At 43.1% G+C, this 20640-nt stretch overlaps 2 protein-coding genes across 5 annotated transcripts in view; one reads left to right on the top strand and one right to left on the bottom strand.

The window, feature by feature from the left end:
• PDE6A (phosphodiesterase 6A) overlaps positions 1 to 17790 on the bottom strand; it is a 92329-nt gene extending 74539 nt beyond the window's left edge. For 2 of the 4 annotated variants that reach the window (XM_033926885.1, XM_033926888.1), the window contains exon 1: positions 17667 to 17764. The gene's annotated coding sequence lies outside the window, so the exon portion shown is untranslated. Of the gene's footprint in view, positions 1 to 17666 lie in introns of all 4 variants that reach the window. The other 2 variants (XM_033926886.1, XM_033926889.1) reach the window with 2 other exon arrangements.
• LOC117351521 (sulfate transporter-like) lies at positions 733 to 7974 on the top strand. Its single transcript, XM_033926890.1, has 3 exons — positions 733 to 865; positions 1449 to 2077; positions 6373 to 7974. The coding sequence occupies exons 2-3, from the start codon at positions 1454 to 1456 to the stop codon at positions 7972 to 7974; spliced, it is 2226 nt and encodes a 741-aa protein (XP_033782781.1). The 5' UTR covers positions 733 to 865; positions 1449 to 1453.
• Positions 17791 to 20640: the final 2850 nt, after the last annotated feature.

The raw sequence follows: 20640 nt of genomic DNA, 5'->3' as shown, positions 1-20640 counted from the left end.
TTTCTGGAAAATATGGCCAAAACAAAGGAATCCGTTTCATTCCAAAACAGTGTCTGATTGGCTACTGTGAAAGGCCAAAGAGTACGGAGAGGTATAAGAAGTGTCTTGTAGCTGAGTGCCTGAGACTCTCAAGTTGTGGAGAGAAGGAAGAGATGTTACCCATCTGCCCCCTTCTCTGATCCCACCATTTGTCTCTCTTCACTGAATGTGGAGGCAAGTCTCTTTCAATGAAAGGAAGCTCGGAAATGAGGGGCCAGGATGAATGTGAAAAGGAACAGAAGGAATCTAAGGAAACATTTTGTTATGGAAAGGGTGATAGATGTACCGAATAGCCTCCCAGTGGATGTGGTGGAGACAAAGATTGTATCTAAAATTTAAGAAAGCTTGGGACAAATACAGAGGATCTCTAGGGAAGACTAGATGGGCCATTTGGACTTTATCTACCATCTGACAGGCACGTGGGATCTCTTAGAGAGAGGAAGAGCTAATGGTTACTGTAGATGGGCCATTTGGCCTTTATCTGCCATCATGTTTCTATGTTTCTATGAGAAGAAGAATAGTAGAAGGTAGGGATGGGCAGACTGGATGTATCTACTGTATGTAAAGGAGGAGATGGTGACCGAGCCCAGGCCCTGGAACATGAAACTATTATTAATTGAATAACATACTGTAGACATCTATCCTATAATATTGTTTTAATCCATGTACATTCAAAGCCATTGATGAAACTTAGAGAAGACTAGGTGATTCTTTATTTTGTTCCCGGTCTGGTTAGCCTAATTGCTTCTTTACAGAAATCTTGAGGGAGATCCCTGCAGTCTAGACTGGACTTTGCTTCTCAACTGTAGTGAGGGTCTCTGGGCAGGTTAGTTGATGAGAAACTTCATTTTGTTGATATTATTTAATGAGAAAATGGAGTAGACATGACCTTGGTGTAGAATAATTCCTGAAATAAAGTTGTGTGCTTATCATACCAGTGATGCCATGGAAATGAAGTATGAATTACTATCTACCTATCTCTGAATGCTTTTTTTATGGAACTAACGAGAAACAGTTCGTGATTATCTTTTGGGAATTGCTCCAGCAGAATTTTCATTCAGAACCAAGGACAGGACTGTTAGCATCTACCATATATAATATATACAGTGTTTAACCTTTATTTCTGTGTCTTCCTCACACATGCATTGATGTCTTGGTAGTTTAGTGGCTTCATTTCCAAATTAACCCCTTATCAGTACTGTGATGAGATTAGCAACCCAGAAAATATACTTGGAAGGAACCAGAGACTGGTGGAGTATAGAAAGATGTTAGGAAAAATATGTTCCAGGCTAAAAGCCCACGTTTTGTGGTCACTTTTAACTCCTAGTAAGAGCTGTTCCTTATAGTGTTAATTAATTCTGTCAAATGCGTTATTTTTAGACACTAAATCCAGTGCTTTCTTCCCTCAGACATAATGGAACCTAACACGAATGGCCATACTGAGCAGAGAGCCCCTGTGCATTCCAGCTTTGAGGTGACCCCAAGACAGAGATGCAATTACATGCATGTCCAGCTGGAGCAGCACGTACAACCAGAGCTCAGCACCAAGGAGTTGATCCTGCGGAAGAGTAAGGAAGTGTGCAAATGTACTCCCAAAACGCTGACAAACTTTCTGTTCAAGCTCTTTCCAGTGCTGAAATGGCTTCCACACTATCGAATCAAAGAGCAGCTTCCAGGAGACCTGGTGTCTGGAGTTATTGTCGGGATCGTCACCATCCCGCAGTCCATTGCCTATGCGCTCTTAGCTAACCAGGCTCCAATCTATGGCATCTACACCAACTTCTTCTGCTGCATCATCTACTTCTTCTTGGCCACTTCGCACCATAATTGCGTGGGCTCTTTTGGCGTGCTCTGCCTGATGATTGGGGAGAGTGTGAACAAGCAGCTGAAAATTGCGGGTTATATTCACAATGATGGTGCAACTGCTGTCTCGCTAGAAAATTCAACATTGGCAACCAATGGCACCATCGTTTGTGATAAAAACTGTTATGCCATCATGGTGGCCACGTCCTTAACGTTCCTTGTTGGGCTATACCAGGTAATGTGCATTCACTAACCATCGGCTCTTCCTTTCTTGTCACAGCTCTGCTCTCTCATCTTCCCCTGCGTTCAAGTTCTACCCAACCTTCCGAGTTAGCCCAATTCTTTTCTTCAACCCCTATTTTGCCATGGCTCCGTCTCATGGAGTGGTCATCAAGTCTGAAAGCCCTTCCAGAAAGAGACTTAGGGGCCCTTTCACTAAGCTTCACTAAAAGGTGGCCAGCGCAATGATTAGAATGCGGGCTTCCCATGCGCCGATGCCACTTTTAGCATGGTTCTAAGATGGCCGTAATGTATACCATTGATGGCCACGTGCTAATCTTCTCATTAGCATGGGGCCATTAGTACGTGAGTGTTTTCTGACACCTATTTTGTATGCGGTAAAGGCTCACACACGAACCAAGCACTTATCAGTTAGCGCTGGGAACGCCTACTCTCCGACTCCAGACGTGCCCCCTGCACAAGCACAACAAAAAATTAGTATGTGAGAAGTGCACGCAGATGCCAAAACTGCTGCGGGACGCCTGAGCACGCTCCGCGGTAAGCATGCATTAGTGCAGGATTTCCCCAATGAATTTGCATGAAATCTATTTGCATGCACTGCTTCCATTGTATGCAAATAGATCTCCTGAAAACCCGAGTTGGCGAGAGCCGAGGTTGGACAGCCCTGCTTAGTGCTCAGCACAGCTTTGGAAACGAGCATCTCCTCTCTAACTCAGTGGTTCCCGACCCTGTCCTGGTGGACCACCAGCCAGTCAGGTTTTCAGGATAGGCCTAATGAGTATGCATGGAGCAGATTTGCATGCTTGTCACCTCCATCATATGCAAATCTCTCCCATGCATATTCATTAGAGCTATCCCGAGAACCCGGCTGGCAGGTGGTCCGGGTTGGGAACCACTTCTCTAACCGACGATCCATTTCTACTCTCCCAACATGGAACATCATCGGCATAGTCTCGTGCTATTTATGATGTGTTTTCTCGTCCCCTTCCATAAACAGAGACATTTAACAAGGTAATATATCACAAAAATACATCACAGTTATATCAAGGCACAATTCAAGCACACAGATGAATAAACTCCATCAAAATAGAAATCATGAGTTCATTTCTAAGCAAAATTTGAATGGTGGAAATCAGTGCAGGGAGTTTATTCTATGTTTATAAGTTAGGCAGTCTTTGAAACATAAGAGGTGACCATTTGTACCCAATATGTCCCCTCCTTTACAAAGCGTCGGCCGCCGCGGTAACAGCTCTGATGCTCATAGAATTCCTATCAGTGTCCGAGCCTTTACCACCGTGACTGGGCTACAAACGCTAGCGCGGCTTTGTAATTAGTAAACAGCTTTATAAGCCTTAATTCTTAGGCACGTTCTGTAATCCGAAGTTAATTAATAAATATAGCAAGGAACTTGAGAGAAGGCAACAAAAAAGATCCAGGCGAGAGGTGACTACCAAGGAACATGATAGACGTTTATAAAACTTGGGTGGGATGTAACAGTTCATCAGAGAATAGTTGTTTAACCTTTTGAACATCATTAAAACAAAAGGATTCTCCATGAAACCAGCGGGCAGCAGATTACTAATACATCGTATAAAGTCTTTTTCATGCAGCTCATAATGAAACTGGGGAATCTGTTGCTTTAAGATAGGGTTTGAGGCAAGTAATGTGGTGGGTTTTTGAAAAGGTTTGGACTAGTTCCTGGAGGAAAAGTCCATAAAAACCCATGAGTCATAGATTTGGGAAAGCTGTCACTTGGATTTACTTTTTGGGATCTGCCAGGTACTTGCAGTCTGAACTGGGCTCTGGAAGAGTCAGGATCATGGGTGTGATGGATCTTGGACTCTTCCTATGTTCTAATCTATGGCCTCTATATTCACATTACTTCCATTTTCCTCTATTCTGATCTTGTCTAAAGCTCTTTAAATCTACTACTACTACTAATTATTTCTGGAGCACAACCAGACGTATGCAACACTGTACAGAGTCACAAAGGAGACAGTCCCTGCTTGAGGGAGCTTACAATCTAAACAAGACAGAGAAACAGGATGCCAGGGTGGGGGATACAGTTAGAGGGCTAGGATGGTGTGCAGCGGGAAGTAGGGTTATAAGTTGGAGGCTGTCTCAGAAAGGTGGGTTTTCAGCCTACTTTGTGTGGCGGACAGACTCCGATAGTTTATTCCAGGCATAAGGGGCAGTGAGCTGAAAGGAACGAAGTCTGAAATTGGAAGTGGAGGAGAAGGGTACGCTTGACTTGTATTTATCAGCAGATCGTAGGAAGCACGCTCTCATGGCCATACTTGGACTGTGATGATCGTAGCAGAAGTGAGACCATGAGTCTAATCAAATCTCTGGAGCAGCAGACACAGAAAGGGAGTCCAAATGGACAACAGAAAACAACCCGACACTGACAGCCTGAATGCCGGAGTGAGGAGAGACCACATCGCTTTTAATTTTAGAAAATGTTTTACTGCATTTGGACAAATCATTTTTGAAAGAGAGAAAAGACCACTGAGGCAGGCAAGAGCGGAAACACTGTTGGTGTTGGGCCATTTTTCTAGGTGAAATAAAGTACATTTTTGTCCCAGTTCTGGAGGCAGTTTCACCTTTGTTGGGTGCTGCTGTTTTCTGTTTTCAAACCTCGGGAACAACCTACCTCCTCCTATCAGAGCCCTTAAAGGACTTCTTAATTTTAGAAAAGCTGTAAAAACCGACCTTTTTGCCCAGTCACTCCCTCAACCCTTCACCAACCTCAGTAAGTAATCCTATATGAAGATATATTGCAACACACTGTATATAAACCTTATATTTTAAAAACTATAACCCGTTCAGAGCTCTTTGGGGAAGACAGAATATCAATCTAAATTAATTAATTGATAAGAAAAGAAAGACTCGATGCCTATTTGTTGGTTGACCAGGACACTGGGAATGGATTGAACGGTGATCGTAAAATTAACTCAAGGCTCAGTTTGTTTCTGAACAATCTAATTGCTTTCACCTGGAATGCTCGTTTCTTTTACTTTGGGTGGGGCTCAGTACGTGAAACTGGAACTTACTGCAAAGCTTGTGTAGAAAAGGTTCTATGGTCCATCAAGCCCAGTAGCCCGTTCTCACGATGACCAATCCAGGTCACTAGTACCTGGCCAAAACCCAAGGAGTAGCAACATTCCATACAGAATCTCAAGGAATAGCAAGATTCCGGAATCCCAAAGAGTAGCAAGATTCTGGAATTCCCAAAGTAGCAACATTCCATGCTACTGATCCAGGGCAAGCAGTGGCTTCCTTCACGTCTTACTCAATAACAAACTATGGACATTTCCTCCAGGAACTTGACCAAACCTTTCTTAAAACCAGCTACGCTATCCGCTCTTACCACATTCTCTGGCAATGCGTTCCAGAGCTTAACTATTCTCTGAGTGACAAAATATTTCCTCCTATTGGTTTTAAAAGTATTTCCCTGTAACTACATCGAGGATACAAAATACCATAACTGTAAAAAAAGATCAAAGCATGGAGATTTGTCCTTAGGCGACATCGCTACCTTCTCTATTACTACTAATCTTTTCTTTAGCGTTACTAGACATACGCAGCGCTGTACATCAAAACACAGACAAACCGGAAAAGAAGGTGGGGGAATTACAGAGGGTGGTCTGGAGCTTGAAATTGAAGACTGCCAGAGACGGAGCCTAATGTATCGAGTCGGGATTCCGGAATGTTATTGTTCTTTGGAATCCCCAAAGAGTAGCAACATTCCAATCATTTCTACAGCGCTACTAGACCTAGGCAGCACTGTACATCAAAACATAGAAGAGATAGTCCCTGCTCAAAAGAGCTTACAATCTAGTCACAACAGACAAAGTGGGCAAGTGGGTGCTTCTCCCTCCTGTATTTCCCTTTCCTCTAACCCATTTTTCTCTCCTTTCTTATTCTCTTTCTGTTCTGTCCCTATTTTTGCAGTGTCTCTCATTGAAGGGGAGGCGTGGCCTAGTGGTTATACGTTCAACCCTCCATTGCCCCAGGTACCAGGGTCAGACTGCGAGCCTGCCAGGATAGATAGGGAAAATACAAAGGAATTCCTGATTATTCAGTGTGTTGTAGACCACTTTGGGCGAATCTCTTCATAAAAAAGGCACTTAATAAATCTGTGACCTACCAAGCTGCACTTACAAGATATCTCCAGTACAACAAGAATGACTAAATCATGTGATCTGATTTGGGTGAAACATATTAGTTTGCATAGTTTTCTTGATTTCTAGATAATGTGATGCCAAATGGTTCTTTCTTTGCTTTCAGATTCTTCTGGGTGTTTTCCAGCTGGGCTTCATTGCAGTGTACCTGTCGGAACCCCTCTTGAGTGGCTTTGTGACAGGCTCTTCCCTAACAATCCTCACGTCCCAGGTGAAGTATCTTTTTGGACTGAATATTCCTCGCCGTGAAGGCGCGGGGTCTTTAATTCTTACCTGGGTTGACGTCTTCATGTACATTAAGAAAACCAACATCTGCGATCTCATATGCAGCGTTGCGGCTTTGGCCGTCATCATTCCTGTGAAAGAAATCAACGACAAGTTTAAGAGGAAGATGAAGATTCCATTCCCAGTGGAGCTGGTGGTCATTATAGTGGCCACACTGGTTTCGCATTATTTTGACTTTGAGAAGAAGTATAAGTCTTCTGTTTGTGGCACAATTCCCACTGGCTTCCAGATCCCCAAGGTACCAAATTGGAGCCTCTTTCCAAGCTTAGCCTCTGACGCTATACCAATAGCGATAATTGGCTTTGCAATGACCGTCTCCCTTGCCGAAATCTTTGCCAAAAAGCATAGGTACTCTGTCAGGGCCAACCAGGAGATGATTGCTTTAGGTATGTGTAACCTCATCCCGTCTTTTTTTTATTCCTTTGCATCATGTGCGGCTTTAGCCAAAACCCTACTCAAAGAATCCACTGGTGCTCATACACAGCTCACTGGTCTGGTGACGTCTACAGTCTTACTGCTCGTCCTGCTTGCCATTGCGCCTCTCTTCTACTCATTGCAGAACTGCATCCTTGCAGTTATCACTATCACCAACCTTAGGGGGGCTTTACGGAAGTTTGCAGACACCCGAAATATGTGGCGCGTCAGCAAAATTGACACAGTGATCTGGTGGGTGAGCATGCTGGCCTCCTCTCTGATCACAACAGAGATTGGGCTGCTGGTGGCTGTCTGTTTCTCCATGCTCTGTGTCATCTTTCGCACCCAGAGGCCTAGAGCCACTCTCCTGGCCAAAGTCAGTGACACGGAAATTTACGAGGACCAGTTTGCCTACAAAGAGCTCAGAAACATACCCAACGTCAAAATCTTCCGTTTTGACTCCTCCCTGTATTATGCCAACAAAAGGTATTTCAAAAGTATGTTGTACAAGAAATCAGGGGTGAATCCAGCTCGGGTGGCCATCATGCAACAGAAGGTGAAAAAGTTGCAAGAGGCAGCAGCAGCAGCCTCCCCAGAAAGTCGGTTCTTCCCCAGGTTCAACTTGCTCAAAATATCAAGTAGACCACAAAATCTTTCCGTGCCACAGCTTGATATGCATTCCCTGATCATAGACTGTGGGGCGATGCAGTTTGTAGACACGGTGGGGCTAGGCGTGCTGAAAGAGACGCGTCATGACTATGAAGAGATTGGGATCCACGTCTTCCTGGCCAACTGCAGCCCTTCAGTTCGGCGCTTGCTCCAAGAAGGAGGCTACTGGGACAAGGGCGATCTGGAGCATCTGGTGTTTCACAGCGTCCATGATGCCGTGAAGTTTGCAGAGGGAAAGTACCTGCAGCAACAGAAGAAGATCGAAATGATCAACGTGGCCTTTTCCTTTCATCCCGATCAAGCCATTGCAGACGACTCAGGAACACGAACCCGTCTGTAGGACCTGGGAGCACCATGTCAATTGATCATAGCCCCAGAGGGAGAGACTCATCCAGGCACTAGGTAGCTTGGAGGCTAATTCAGTATTCTAAAATCATAGATTAGGTCAAGCTAAATAGATTTGACAATTCTGTTTATTTATGGGACCTAATCAAATGTGGCTTATTTTGGAAATCTGTGCTGATGAGGAGATGGGGCCTGATATTCAAATTGGTTGAAGTGGCCATTTAAATCTCGTGTCCAGGGCTAACCAGGTAGAGCCACTGAAAATGTCTGCTTGGCATTCAAGCCAAAACTGGCTCTGAAGGGAGCATTTCAGAGACGGAGTTGGAACTCCGCTAGTTACGGGTGGATTTTCAGGACTTAAGTGGCTAAGATAACCACATAACTAGGACAGCTTACAATGCAGTCCTATTGTTCGGTGGCTGATTAAGTGGTCAATATCAAGCCAGCCCATGGATCAGGTTGGTTAATGTTCCAGTTGCTTAGATCTTACCCCTGTTGTCCAATATGTTTTGGTGACCCCTTAACAAGAGCCTGCTTTTTAAAAACTCCTTATTTTGAATCTTCTTTCAACATACTATAGGAGTTAACCGCTGATCTCTCATGTTGTTATTTCACTGCCTGGCTTTTTAAAATCTATTTATTGGGGTTTTAAAATGTATTTATTTTTTAAATGTGTTTATTGTTATTTTTTTAGCATGTACTAATGCCATTATTACACATTATTTACATAAAATGGAACCCTGCAGCAGTTGACTCGTTTTAATCGTAACCTTTCCTAAAGGACCCCCTTAAAGTGATAGCAGTGAGCAATTTATAGAGACGCCACAGAAACATTTGCAGTAGCACATTCTTGATAGCTACAAGCCAAACATCAGAGCCAGCTGGAGAGAAGAAGGGTTCATTGTGTGCCAGATAAAACCAAATCAACATGTTCAGCATTTTTGTACTTAATTCTCTCTATGGGAGATAAGGTCAGGTTCTGATTTTGGCCGACTTGCATCGATTACTTTTTATACTCTTTCAGTTAATATTTTCTCATTTTGACGTCTCTGTCTTAATTTTTTTTGTTTGCAAAATCTCATTCTGACCAGTAGAGGGAGCACAGGTATCAAAAACTGCATGGATGAGCCCTGTGGAATGCGCTGGACGTACAAGGAAGTGCATTTCTCTGTGTGATGGAATTTTTCTGTATACAGGGAAAAATGAAGCTTCCTAAAACAGGCTTTTCATACATTGTTGCTCCCCCTTATCGCTTTGATCCTTCACCCTGAGCTTGTGGGCTCAAAACCTGTGCTCCTCCTTGTGACCTTAGGCAAGCCACTTAATCCTCTACTGCCCCAGATATATAAAATAGACTGTGAGCCCGCTGGGACAGATAGGGAAAATGATTATTTATTTATTCAATTTTCTATACTTAATTAAACTAAACTTTAGTTTTATAGACCGGGTCATCAACCAAATGGAGCTCGGGCTCGATTTACAGTAAGTGACAACATAATACTTTAAGAGAACAGAGAACAGAAAATCTAAATTAAGAAAAGGGGCAAGTTTTCAAAATGTTTAGCAAATAGGAAAGTCTTCAGAGCTTTCCGGAAGTGAAAGAAGGATCCCAAACTTTTTAGTACAAGTGGTAAGTTATTCCACAGCTCAGTCAATTTGAAAACGAAGAAGTAACTGAATCTCCTGGTAGATCTATTATTACCCACTAAGGGGAGGAAATAAAAGTTTTAGTTTTTGAGAACTTCTTGCAAGATGAGATCTATGGACATTCCAATCTAACGGAGCCAAATAGGATCTTGAAAGCAATGCAGATACACTCCTCCCTCAATATTCGCGGGGGTTAGGGGCAGAGCCAGCCCACGAATATTGAAAATTCACAAATAACTTCTGGGCTGACTCTGACCCATCCCCGCCTCCCTCCCGGACCTTACCTGGTGGTCTAGCGGTCTTTCGGGGGCAGAAGCGATCTTCCTTCGCGCCTGCCCCATGCAGATCACTCATCCAAAATGGCTGCCATGAGTTCCCGTAGTCTCTCATCAGATTGACAGATTGGACAAATTTCTTTATTTTTAGCAATTTTTTCCTTAAAACTTTACTTTGTCTTTCCCAAACCTTTCACTAAAGCAACCAAAAGCTAGAAACTGAAATAATGTTTTCTCAGTACACAACCCAATACTGAAAAATCAAAGTTGTGTAGTTAATTTTTTGTTCTGCACATGGTGGTATATGGGATATATGGGATAGTTTCATGATGAGGTGGGGGAGGCAAATGTTAACAGAATTACAGGTAGCCTGGGATAAGCACAAAGAATCATTGAACACAAGGAAATGTGCAAGAAGGGAGATTCTGTACTATTGCAGAAATGACATTGGGTTCCTAAAAACTGCCCTGCTGGCTCAGACCAAAGGTTCATCGAAGCCCTGTATCCTGTTTCCAGCAGTGGCCAGTGAAAGATCCCAGAAATTCAAAGATTCTATCCTATCTACGCCAAATGGAAATGCGTCTAAAAACACGCCCAAGTCAGTACTTGGACGACCTAAAAGACAGGTCGTTCAAGTGCTGATAATTGAAATGGCATTTTAGATGTATTTAGGGACATTTTAGGCCTCTGGATGCCGCCATTCGCCCAGAGCTGAAAGGAGCATTTTTGGAGGAGTGGTGAGGGCAGGATTTGGGCGGGACACGGGCTGACCTAGACTTAGTCGTACTGCAGGGATAACTGAAAGCTTTACGAGGCTGCCTGGACGGACCTTATACATAGAAAATGACGGCAGAAAAGGGCCATAGCCCATCAAGTCTGCCCACCCCCCTGACTTAGGTGATCTAAAACCAGGTCTAAGTGCCCAGAAGGTATCCAAAGTGACTAACCACTGCAGACAGAAAGTACAGACCCTCCCCACACTCCCCCAGTGATCACTGACCCCCTCACACCGCCATAAAAAGCAGAATAAAAAGGTACATACCTGTCTCCGGAACATCAGCACCTGCTATAGGAAAGCCTAGTAGATCTGCACAGAGGTCTTTTAAGTTGCTTGGGGGTAGGCTGACTAACCATAGAGAGGAGGACCCAGGCCCATAAGCCACTGTAACTACTACATTCATGGTGGAAAATGTGAGCTCACCAACCTCCCCCCAAACCCTAATCTACTACCATATAGGTGCCACCTACAGCCATAAGGGCTCTTGGGGTTATAGACTGGTGGGTATAGTGTGCTTTGGGGGGCTCAATATTACTTGTATGGGCGTTGTGGTCAGATGTTTAGGTGGCACCCTTTTTGTGAAGTTCACAGCAGTGCCCTGGAAGGTGCCCCACTGCTCTGTTGCCATGTCTGGGTGGCCAGTCCATCACAATACTGGCTCCTCCCATGTCCAAAGGTCTTGTTCAGGGCTTTTGGGACTTGGATGAATATTTGGATGAGAATGTGATATAAAGATAGACGTAGTGGCCGTCTGGACGATCAAACGCTTGGACAATTTTTTTTTTAAAGTATATTTTAGACATATTTTTCGAGAATGGACATTTGTGCCCTACGTTCAAATCGGACTTAGATGTATGTTGTGATTATACCCTCTAAATATCTTTTTTTTCCTGTCTACCTGAAGGTTTATGCAGTGTTTTTTCCTTTCCCTTAGTCACGGTTTATAGATTTTTCCTCCAGGAACTTATCCAACCTTTATTAAACTCAGCTACCTTAATTGCTTTATACAATCCTCCAGCAATGAGTTCCAGGGCTTATTGCATTGAGTTAAAAAAAAATCTTCTCTCCTATTTGTTTTTTATGTAACTAGTCTTTGTTAGAGTAAAATAATTGATTCAAGCTTACGAGCTCCACTCGACTCAGAATTTATAGATATCCATCAAATCTCCTCTCAGCCATCTATTCTCCAAGCTGACAAGCCTTAACCTCTTAAGTCTTTCTTCATATGAGAGTCTTTCATCCCCTTTATCATTTTCACCGCCCATCTCCGTACTTTTCTGATTTATCTTACTGATTTTATAATTCTATGATTGTAAACTGATTAACTGTAGTGATTTGCCACATCTTTGCACACAGTATTCAAGACGCGGTCACGCCATGGAGTGGTACAGAGGCCCAATGATTTTCTCTCTTTAATACTCTGTTCCTTTCCTATTAATTCCTCACATTCTGTTTGCTTTTTTGGCTGCTGCTACACACTGAGCAGAGAAGAATGAAAAAAAGCAAACAGTGTTATGAGTGGGAACTCAAATCTTTATTTGCTGCCAGTATCAGTGTTTCTATGTTACATTGAGCAAACAACTTCCTACCTACGAGAGAATCATTTTAGAGCGGTGGTCTCAAACTTGTGGCCCGCCAGGTACTACTTTGAGGCCCTCGGTATGCTTATCATAATCAAAAAAATTAAAACAGTTTCTTGATCTCTTTAGCTATAAATGACAATATTATTATTAAGACTTAGCCAAAAGGAAAGATTTACAAACAATAAAGAGTTTTACCTCTTGCAAAATTGTCATTTCTTAAATAACACAACAACAAAAAAAGGGGATCCAAAAAAGATCTGCAGAAAAAATCAGCCAGAAGCAACCAAAACAAAACTGCAGACTGTGTACAAGATGCAGGCAAATTTTAATATGACAAGAACACAATATATGAAACCCTTTTACCAATAAAGGGACCCGACACGGTCCGTGTTTCGGACAAACCTTCGTCAGGGGTCCATGGTAAAATAGGGGGGCGGGATGCCTGTGTGTATCAAGTTCACCAAAAAAGCCAACAGCAGTAAAGCGTTGATACACACAGGCATCCTGCCCCCCTATTTTACCATGGACCCCTGACGAAGGTTTGTCCGAAACACGGACCGTGTCGGGTCCCTTTATTGGTAAAAGGGTTTTATATATTGTGTTCTTGTCATATTAAAATTTGCCTGCATCTTGTACACAGTCTGCAGTTTTGTTTTGGTTGCTTCTTTAATAAGACATTAATTATTTTATTCTGAGACCCTCCAGGTACCCATAAATCCAAAATGAGACCACTGCTTTAGAGCTTTATTCAGGTATCTAATGATTAGGTTTGATAACATTTTACAGGTTCTCAATATATGAAGAACACTGAGCAGGAAAGGGTGCCTGGCATTTTGCCTGTCAGTGGTGCCTTTTCAACATATGCACCTAATTAATACATGCATAACATGATGCTTCATTAAAATCAACTGGAGGGTTTCTTGCTCCCTCTCCCTGGTGGTCCCTTTGAAAGCACCGCAGGTCCCTGTGATGAGAAAGAGCCTTTGCTCTGCATTGCCCCGTGAAGGAGAGTCACACAGTGTGGTGATTAATACAACCCTCAGTTCCACAAAGGAACTTGTGTTTAAAGCACTGTCAGGCTGTTGCTCCAAGGTCTCCCTTCAGCAAAACCTTTTGACAGAATAGTGGCATCGAAGGACACAGTTAGTTTTATAATTTGAAGATTCTGATAACCAAATATATACGACAGCTATAAAATGTCACAGAGGTTTTGCAATTACTGTTTGTGAAAATACCCCGTTTGTACCGAAGCTGCTCATAAATCAGAGCAGGTACACCAGAATGTCAAACCGAGAATAAGATCACTTACAACAGAATATTATGCCGAAACTCAGATCATACACATCAGGATGTCAGACTGAGAATCATGTCATACGTTCCACGATATTATTCTGAGAATCGACCAGACTATACACCTAAGGATGTCACAGAATCACACGGTACACACTAGGATAAGAATATTGCACAGAGAATGGGATTAGAGGCACTCGGAAAGTAAACTTGGCTAATTCTTCCATAGTATAGTTTTTGAAGTCCATATACTGACTTTCATATGGCCAAAATATGAATACAGCTTCTAAAAAAAGATCTATAGCTAGATAAGGATGACTAACGTAAGGAAAAACTGCACTTGGAATCAGAAAGACTTAGGGATTGTGAGGTCTTTTGAGCAGGGTCTTTCTTTTCTATGTTTTGATGTATAGTGCTGTGTACTGTATGTACTTGAATATAAACCTAGATTTTTGGGGGGTCTTGGTTTAGATTTGAGTCTTACTTCTACTACTTATCATTTCTATAGGGCTATTAAACGTATGTCGTGCTGTACATGTAAGATACAATCCCTGCTCGCTAAGAGAGCGAATAGAATGCTAGGTATAATCAAGAAGGGTATTACAACCAGAACGAAAGAAGTTATCCTGCCGTTGTATTGGGCGATGGTGCGTCCGCATCTGGAGTACTGTGTCCAATATTGGTCGCCGTACCTTAAGAAGGATATGGCGTTACTCGAGAGGGTTCAGAGGAGAGCGACACGTCTGATAAAAGGGATGGAAAACCTTTCATACGCTGAGAGATTGGAAAAACTGGGACTCTTTTCCCTGGAGAAGAGGAGACTTAGAGGGGATATGACAGAGACTTATAAGATCATGAAAGGCATAGAGAGAGTAGAGAAGGACAGATTCTTCAAACTTTTGAAAAATAAAAGAACAAGAGGGCATTCAGAAAAGTTGAAAGGGGACAGATTCAAAACGAATGGTAGGAAGTTCTTCTTTACCCAACGTGTGGTGGACACCTGGAATGTGCTTCCAGAGAGCGTAATAGGGCAGAGTACGGTACTGGGGTTCAAGAAAGGATTGGACAATTTCCTGCTGGAAAAGGGGATAGAGGGGTATAGATAGAGGATTACTGCACAGTCCTGGACCTGTTGGACCGCCGCGTGAGTGGACTGCTGGGCACGATGGACCTCAGGTCTGACCCAGCGGAGGCATTGCTTATGTTCTTATGTTAAAACAGACAAACAGGACAAACAAGGGTTAGGGAATTTCTCCAAGAGGGAATGATAAAACAGACATGGACCCGTCGCCAGGACTTACCTTAAGCCCTGCTGGTCCAGTGGTGAACCAGGGCAAGAGCGATCCTCCTACGCTCCTACCCCACGCAGTCTCACTACTCAAAATGGCTGACACAAGTACCCACAGCTAGGAAATTCACTGCCCGGCTATATCAGAGGAGAAGCGGGACTAGACACGTTGAAAAGTTCTTTGAAAACTTTTCTTTTTAAAGAGGCTTTCGGAAATTCAGTTTTTTCCATCTCCGCAGACTTCCTGTTTTTAAGCATTCCATCCCCTTCCTATTATCTTGCCTTTTCTCAAATTTTGTACTTCCACCCTCTCTCTTCCTGTCGTCTGTAAGTCTGTCTATAATTTTGTCAATGTATGTACAACTAAGGGCTCCTTTTACTAAGGTGTGCTAGCGTTTTTAGCACGCACTAAAAGAAAAATACTAACGCAAGCTCTATGGAGGCGTTGGTGTTTAGCACGTGTGGCATTGAAGCGCGCACGTAGCGCACCTTAGTAAAAGGAGCCCTAAATGTTTTTTGGTCACCCCAATTTTTATTGCATTTGTAATTCGCTTTGAAATGATGTTCTAAGCGTTTGCATCAAATTTTAATAAACGTATTTATATTCAAGTCAACCGTTTTTCACCCTTTTCTGGGGTTAAAGGTTTTCTATATATTTTTTAACATAAACTGCCAAGAACTATTGCTAGATTTTTCGGAATATCAAATTTTAATAAACAAACATATTATTACTGTAAACTGCTTAGACTAACTGTGGTTGTATTTGTGGTATATCAAATAAATTGAAACTTGGATGGGTTTATATTCGAGTATATATGGTAAGTCTCGTAACACTATAGAAATGACAATGATTTTCTTTATAAAACTAGTGACACGATTTTGTAATAATGTACCAATGTTTAGGAAGTGACTTAAATCATACTTTTTTGTCTTAGCTTTTAACTGATTTGAACGACTTCTATAGACTTGGGATGGTCTAATACAGTCTCGTAGAAGAAAATCAAGAGGGTTTCTTCAATGGCTTTTCTCCATGCAATGCAAAGTGTACTGTGGGTTTTTGTTTAGAATTGTGCATGTTTTACTTGTAAGCTGCTTAGGATTCAAGCGGATTATACATTCTTTAAATAAAATAAAATGGGAAGTAGTAAAATGTGAAAATGACCTCAGTGCAACTGTGTGTGATGCATTAGGGCTCCTTAGCGCAAACTAAATGCTAAGGCAACCATAGAATATAATGGGCATGCGCTAAATCAATTAGCATGCCTTAGTAAAAGGAGCCTAAGCTTTTTCCCTCTTTGGATCTTGGGCTATTCCTGAGTCTGTGAATTAGGAAATCAAACAGTTTGCCTTGACCCCTAGGCAGAACAAGGTCTTTCTGAATAAGGACAATATCACACCCCCTCTGGGACTGCGCATCCCATCCAGGCAAAATCAACACTTATTCTGAGCAGCTCTTAAAATTTTGGGGTTAAAATTGCTCAGTGAAGAAGAAAGTACAGCGACTGAGTGAAGGAATCAGAGATCTGCAAATAGACTTCTCAAACTAATGTTCACTTAATACATTATTTAGATTTGAGAATGATCCAGAGACACATTTGTCCCCATCACCGCAGGAGGTCAATTTTCCCGTCCCTGCGAGTTTTGTCGCTGTCCCTACTCCATTTCTGTAAGCTCTGCCTTAACCGCATAAGCCTCGAACACTTAGGATTTTAAAGCGTTTGAGGCTTGTGCAGATGAGGACGGAGCTTAGGCATTGGTGGAATGAGGCATTATGACATCACAATCGGAGCTCTAGAATGTTGCTACTTAGGATTTGAAAGCGTTTGAGGCTTGTGCAGATGAGGACGGAGCTTAGGCATTGGTGGAATGAGGCATTATGACATCACAATTGGAGCTCTAGAATGTTGCTACTTAGGATTTGAAAGCGTTTGAGGCTTGTGCGGATGAGGACGGAGCTGAGGCATTGGTGGAATGAGGCATTATGACATCACAATCTCAGCTCTAGAATTTTGCTACTTAGGACTTTAAAGTGTTTGAGGCTTATACAGATGAGGACGGAGCTTGCAGGAATGGGGCAGGGACAGGAAAAGAACTTCCCGGGATGGGAAAATGAGTTTCCACAGAGACAGGGATAAATTTGGCTCCGTGTCATTCTCTAATTTAGATCACTGGTGAATAAAGCAAGTACCAGAATACTTCTGTTGCTCCAAACTGCACTGAGCCCCTTCTCTCCACCGCGGCAGTAAACTAATATTCATCGAAAAGAATCAACAGAAAAGAGGCAAATTATATTTACAATGAATGGAGGCAACTCTGCAGAAAATGTCCTCTTATTAGAGAGAAAAACGATTTCTTTCCCTCTCTACAGCTGTGACATAATGAAAATGACTCTGTCATTAGTCGTTCCCAGCCATCTCCCTCCACCCCAGGGGATCTCGGAGCTGTGCTGAAGAGATTTGGGAATTTTGCCAGAAATTTGCAGACTTTCTTTTCTGGCGACTCAGTTTCACGAGCTGAGCTCTCCAATTTGCAAATTCTGAAGTCCAGCGAAATGCGTCTGCAAATGCCATGCTATACAAAATCCCTTGGCAGAGGTGAGGGCCAGTTTCTCAATGACAGCATTTTGCAACTAGAGAATGACACGGTGGATGTTACCCGCCAAAACGGTGGAGGGGGGAAAGGTGCTCACCGCAGGTACGGGGACAAGGCCATCCACCGCCCCGTGGAGCGGTGGCTTTGTCCCTGCAGTTAAGGGAGGGAACGCGCACGGCCCACTCCCTCCTTCCTACCTACCCACCCGAATCTATCTCCCTCCCTCCCCCTTACCTTCCCAGCACTTGTTGAAAGCCGCTGGAGCGTACGTGCAGTCGCATGCGTGTGTGGGTAGAAGCTTCTCCTCTGACGCAACTTCCGGCGGATGTAATTTTCAAATGAAAGAGATCGCCTCTTGTGTGTGTTTAGCATTTTGTGTACACCAAATTTTCAGGGTATATCAGGAGGCCTGGATATGCAGAACTTGCATTCGTATGCAGCCCCCCAGCTCATTCGCATATGGACTAGGCATTAATCCACCCTCTCAGCTGAGCCCTTTCGGTTGGGGAGCCTTTGACTCTTGTAATTCTTTCTATCTAACACCTGTTGCTCTATCTTCCCTGTTTGATTGTGGATTGTGTTGACTTTGCTAGTAGCACATGTGGCCTCTTGTTTGACTATTTTTACTGCTGTAATTGTCTGTTGCCTACGTTTGGCTTCAAAAAAAAGTGCCAAATAAATCTGAAATGAATGAATAAGTGATGCATTCTCAACCCAGACTTTAGGGGTCCTTTTCCTAAGGCGTGCTAAGCAATTTGGCGTGCACAAAATCGGTTAGCGGGCCTTGGTAAAAGGAGCCCTTAACAGAGGTAAGTCTCAGAACGACTGGTAATGCCAGTAGCGAAGGGTCTCTAATTAGAATCCCAATGTGAAGGTTTCTAAAGCAGAGCCTTGTAGGAAATCTGACAGATCCGTTTGGATCCAAAAGTGCCATTCAAGCATTCAGGAGAGCTTGAAGCAACATTCAATGCTTGGACATTATACAACATATATAGTAGGTGAATCCTAGATTCATTCACATCTTATTTAATAGGTTGTAAGATCTGGGCACAGAATGACACGGGGACAAATTTTTCCCCGTCCCCTTGGGAACTCATTTCTCTGTCCCTGCAAGTTCTTTTGCTGTCCGTGCCCCATTCCTGCAAGCTCCATCCTCATCCGCACAAGCCTCAAACACTTTAACATCATAAGTAGCAACATTCTAGAGCTCATATTGTGATGTCATAAAGCCTCATTCCACCAATGCCTAAGCTCCATCCTCATCTGCACAAGCCTCAAACCCTTTCAAATCCTAAGCAACATTCTAGAGCTCAGATTGTGATGTCATAATGCCTCATTCCACCAATGCCTAAGCTCCGTCCCTCAAACACTTTAAAATCCTAAGAGGCAACATTCTAGAGCTCAGATTGTGATGTCATAATGCCTCATTCCACCAATGCCTAAGCTCCGTCCTCATCTGCACAAGCCTCAAACCCTTTCAAATCCTAAGCAACATTCTAGAGCTCAGATTGTGATGTCATAATGCCTCATTCCACCAATGCCTAAGCTCCGTCCTCATCTGCACAAGCCTCAAATACTTTAAAATCTTGAGTGTTCGAGGCTTGTGCAGTTAAGGTAGAACTTACAGGAATGGGACAGCGACAAAACTCGCGGGGACAGGACAGGGAAACTGAGTTCCTGCGGGGAAAAATTTGTCCCTGTGTCATTCTCTAGATTTGGGAAATATTCTGCAGTCTGGCAGTTCCTAAAGACATATTTTTAAGGGTCAGCAACCACTGGCTGGAATGAGGCATCTGACTGTCACATAGTAAATGGACCAGGGTCCTTTTTCATGTCAGGTTACTCTGGCACACTGAGGAATTCACTTGTGCATTTGCCTTCTGATTATTAGTCTTGCAAGGAAAAATGGTGTTATGAAATGATGGTCTTTACTTCCAATACTGCCAGCTCCTGCTGGGAACCAGGTACATTCCCTCCCTCTATGATGTTGTGGCCAGCCAGATGGGTTTCCTGTCACAAAATCAGAGTCAGCAACGGCAGGCATGATGTATAAGAGCTGGGGACAGGAGAGAGGTGGGCACAATGCAGCCCTTAGCCAGGAAATGCACTTTTCTAAAGAGAATGGGGACAGGGGAGGAGTGTCATGTAGAGCTTTTAAGAGAGACTGCTGAGATAATCAACCTCAGAAATGCATTTCACAAAGGCAACATGGCTGAGAGGAAGCAGAACACTTCCTGCATTTCACTTGGACAGAAAACTGGCCATAAAGCCACTAATTAATGCAATCAATGAATAAAAGCAGCTGGGTACTGTCTGATAAGAGCAACGCGAGAGGGGTGGTGGCCATGATAGTTTCAGCTCCCTGATAATTCATAAGGACTGCAAGCACAGACCAGTGGCTGCAGTGTTCTTCCCCCAGGGCTGGGATGCCTCCGCCATTGACTCACAACTGAGAGTGTTATTTATGAACAGAATAACTCTCTCACACAGGTCTTCCGCTCAGCCATCTTTCCCCCCCCCCCTTCAATATGTTTAAAAATTCTGCTGCACGACTTATATTCCGCCAATGAAGCTATGCGTACATTACTCCTCTCCTCAAGTCACTTCATTGGCTCCCTGTCCATCTTCATATACAGTTCAAACTCCTCTTTTTGACTTACAAGTGCATTCACTCTGCAGCTCCAAAAGTAAATCCTGGCTTTGCAACGCCTACATTTTAGGCGAAAATATAGACATCTTAGAATGCTGTAAATGGATGTCCATATTAAGACCATAGCCATGCCTATCCCGTTAGGTACGGCTTTTTCCAGTGTGCGTCTATGAAACTGTAGATACCTATTCTGTGAGTCGCACACAGCCTTTGGACATCTAACTTCTAATTATTGCTTGTTAAAGTCGTTAATTGTGCTTATTATTCAGTCTATTCGGATGCCTAAGTTGCTGGATCCCTACATTATGGACGTCTAACTTGAGACATCCTTCATAGAATTTGCCTCTTTGTCTTTGTGTGACTCTCCCTTAGTGGCATTTACTATATGACCGAGCAGCTGTTATTTCCCTGCAATCAAGAATTAAAAACTGTGTAAAGAATTTGTTTCTGTTTCTATCTCCTTGGCAATCAGATGCTATAAGAACCCAAGAAAATAAGTCTAGCCTTATTGGATCAGACTGATGGTCCATCTAGCCCAATATCCCGTCTTCACAGAGG

This window comes from Geotrypetes seraphini, chromosome 18, assembly GCF_902459505.1.
Source record: "Geotrypetes seraphini chromosome 18, aGeoSer1.1, whole genome shotgun sequence".
Classification (NCBI taxonomy): Eukaryota; Metazoa; Chordata; class Amphibia; order Gymnophiona; family Dermophiidae; genus Geotrypetes; species Geotrypetes seraphini.
Note: the sequence above shows the minus strand (reverse complement) of the source record. Positions and strands in the feature narration are given on the sequence as shown.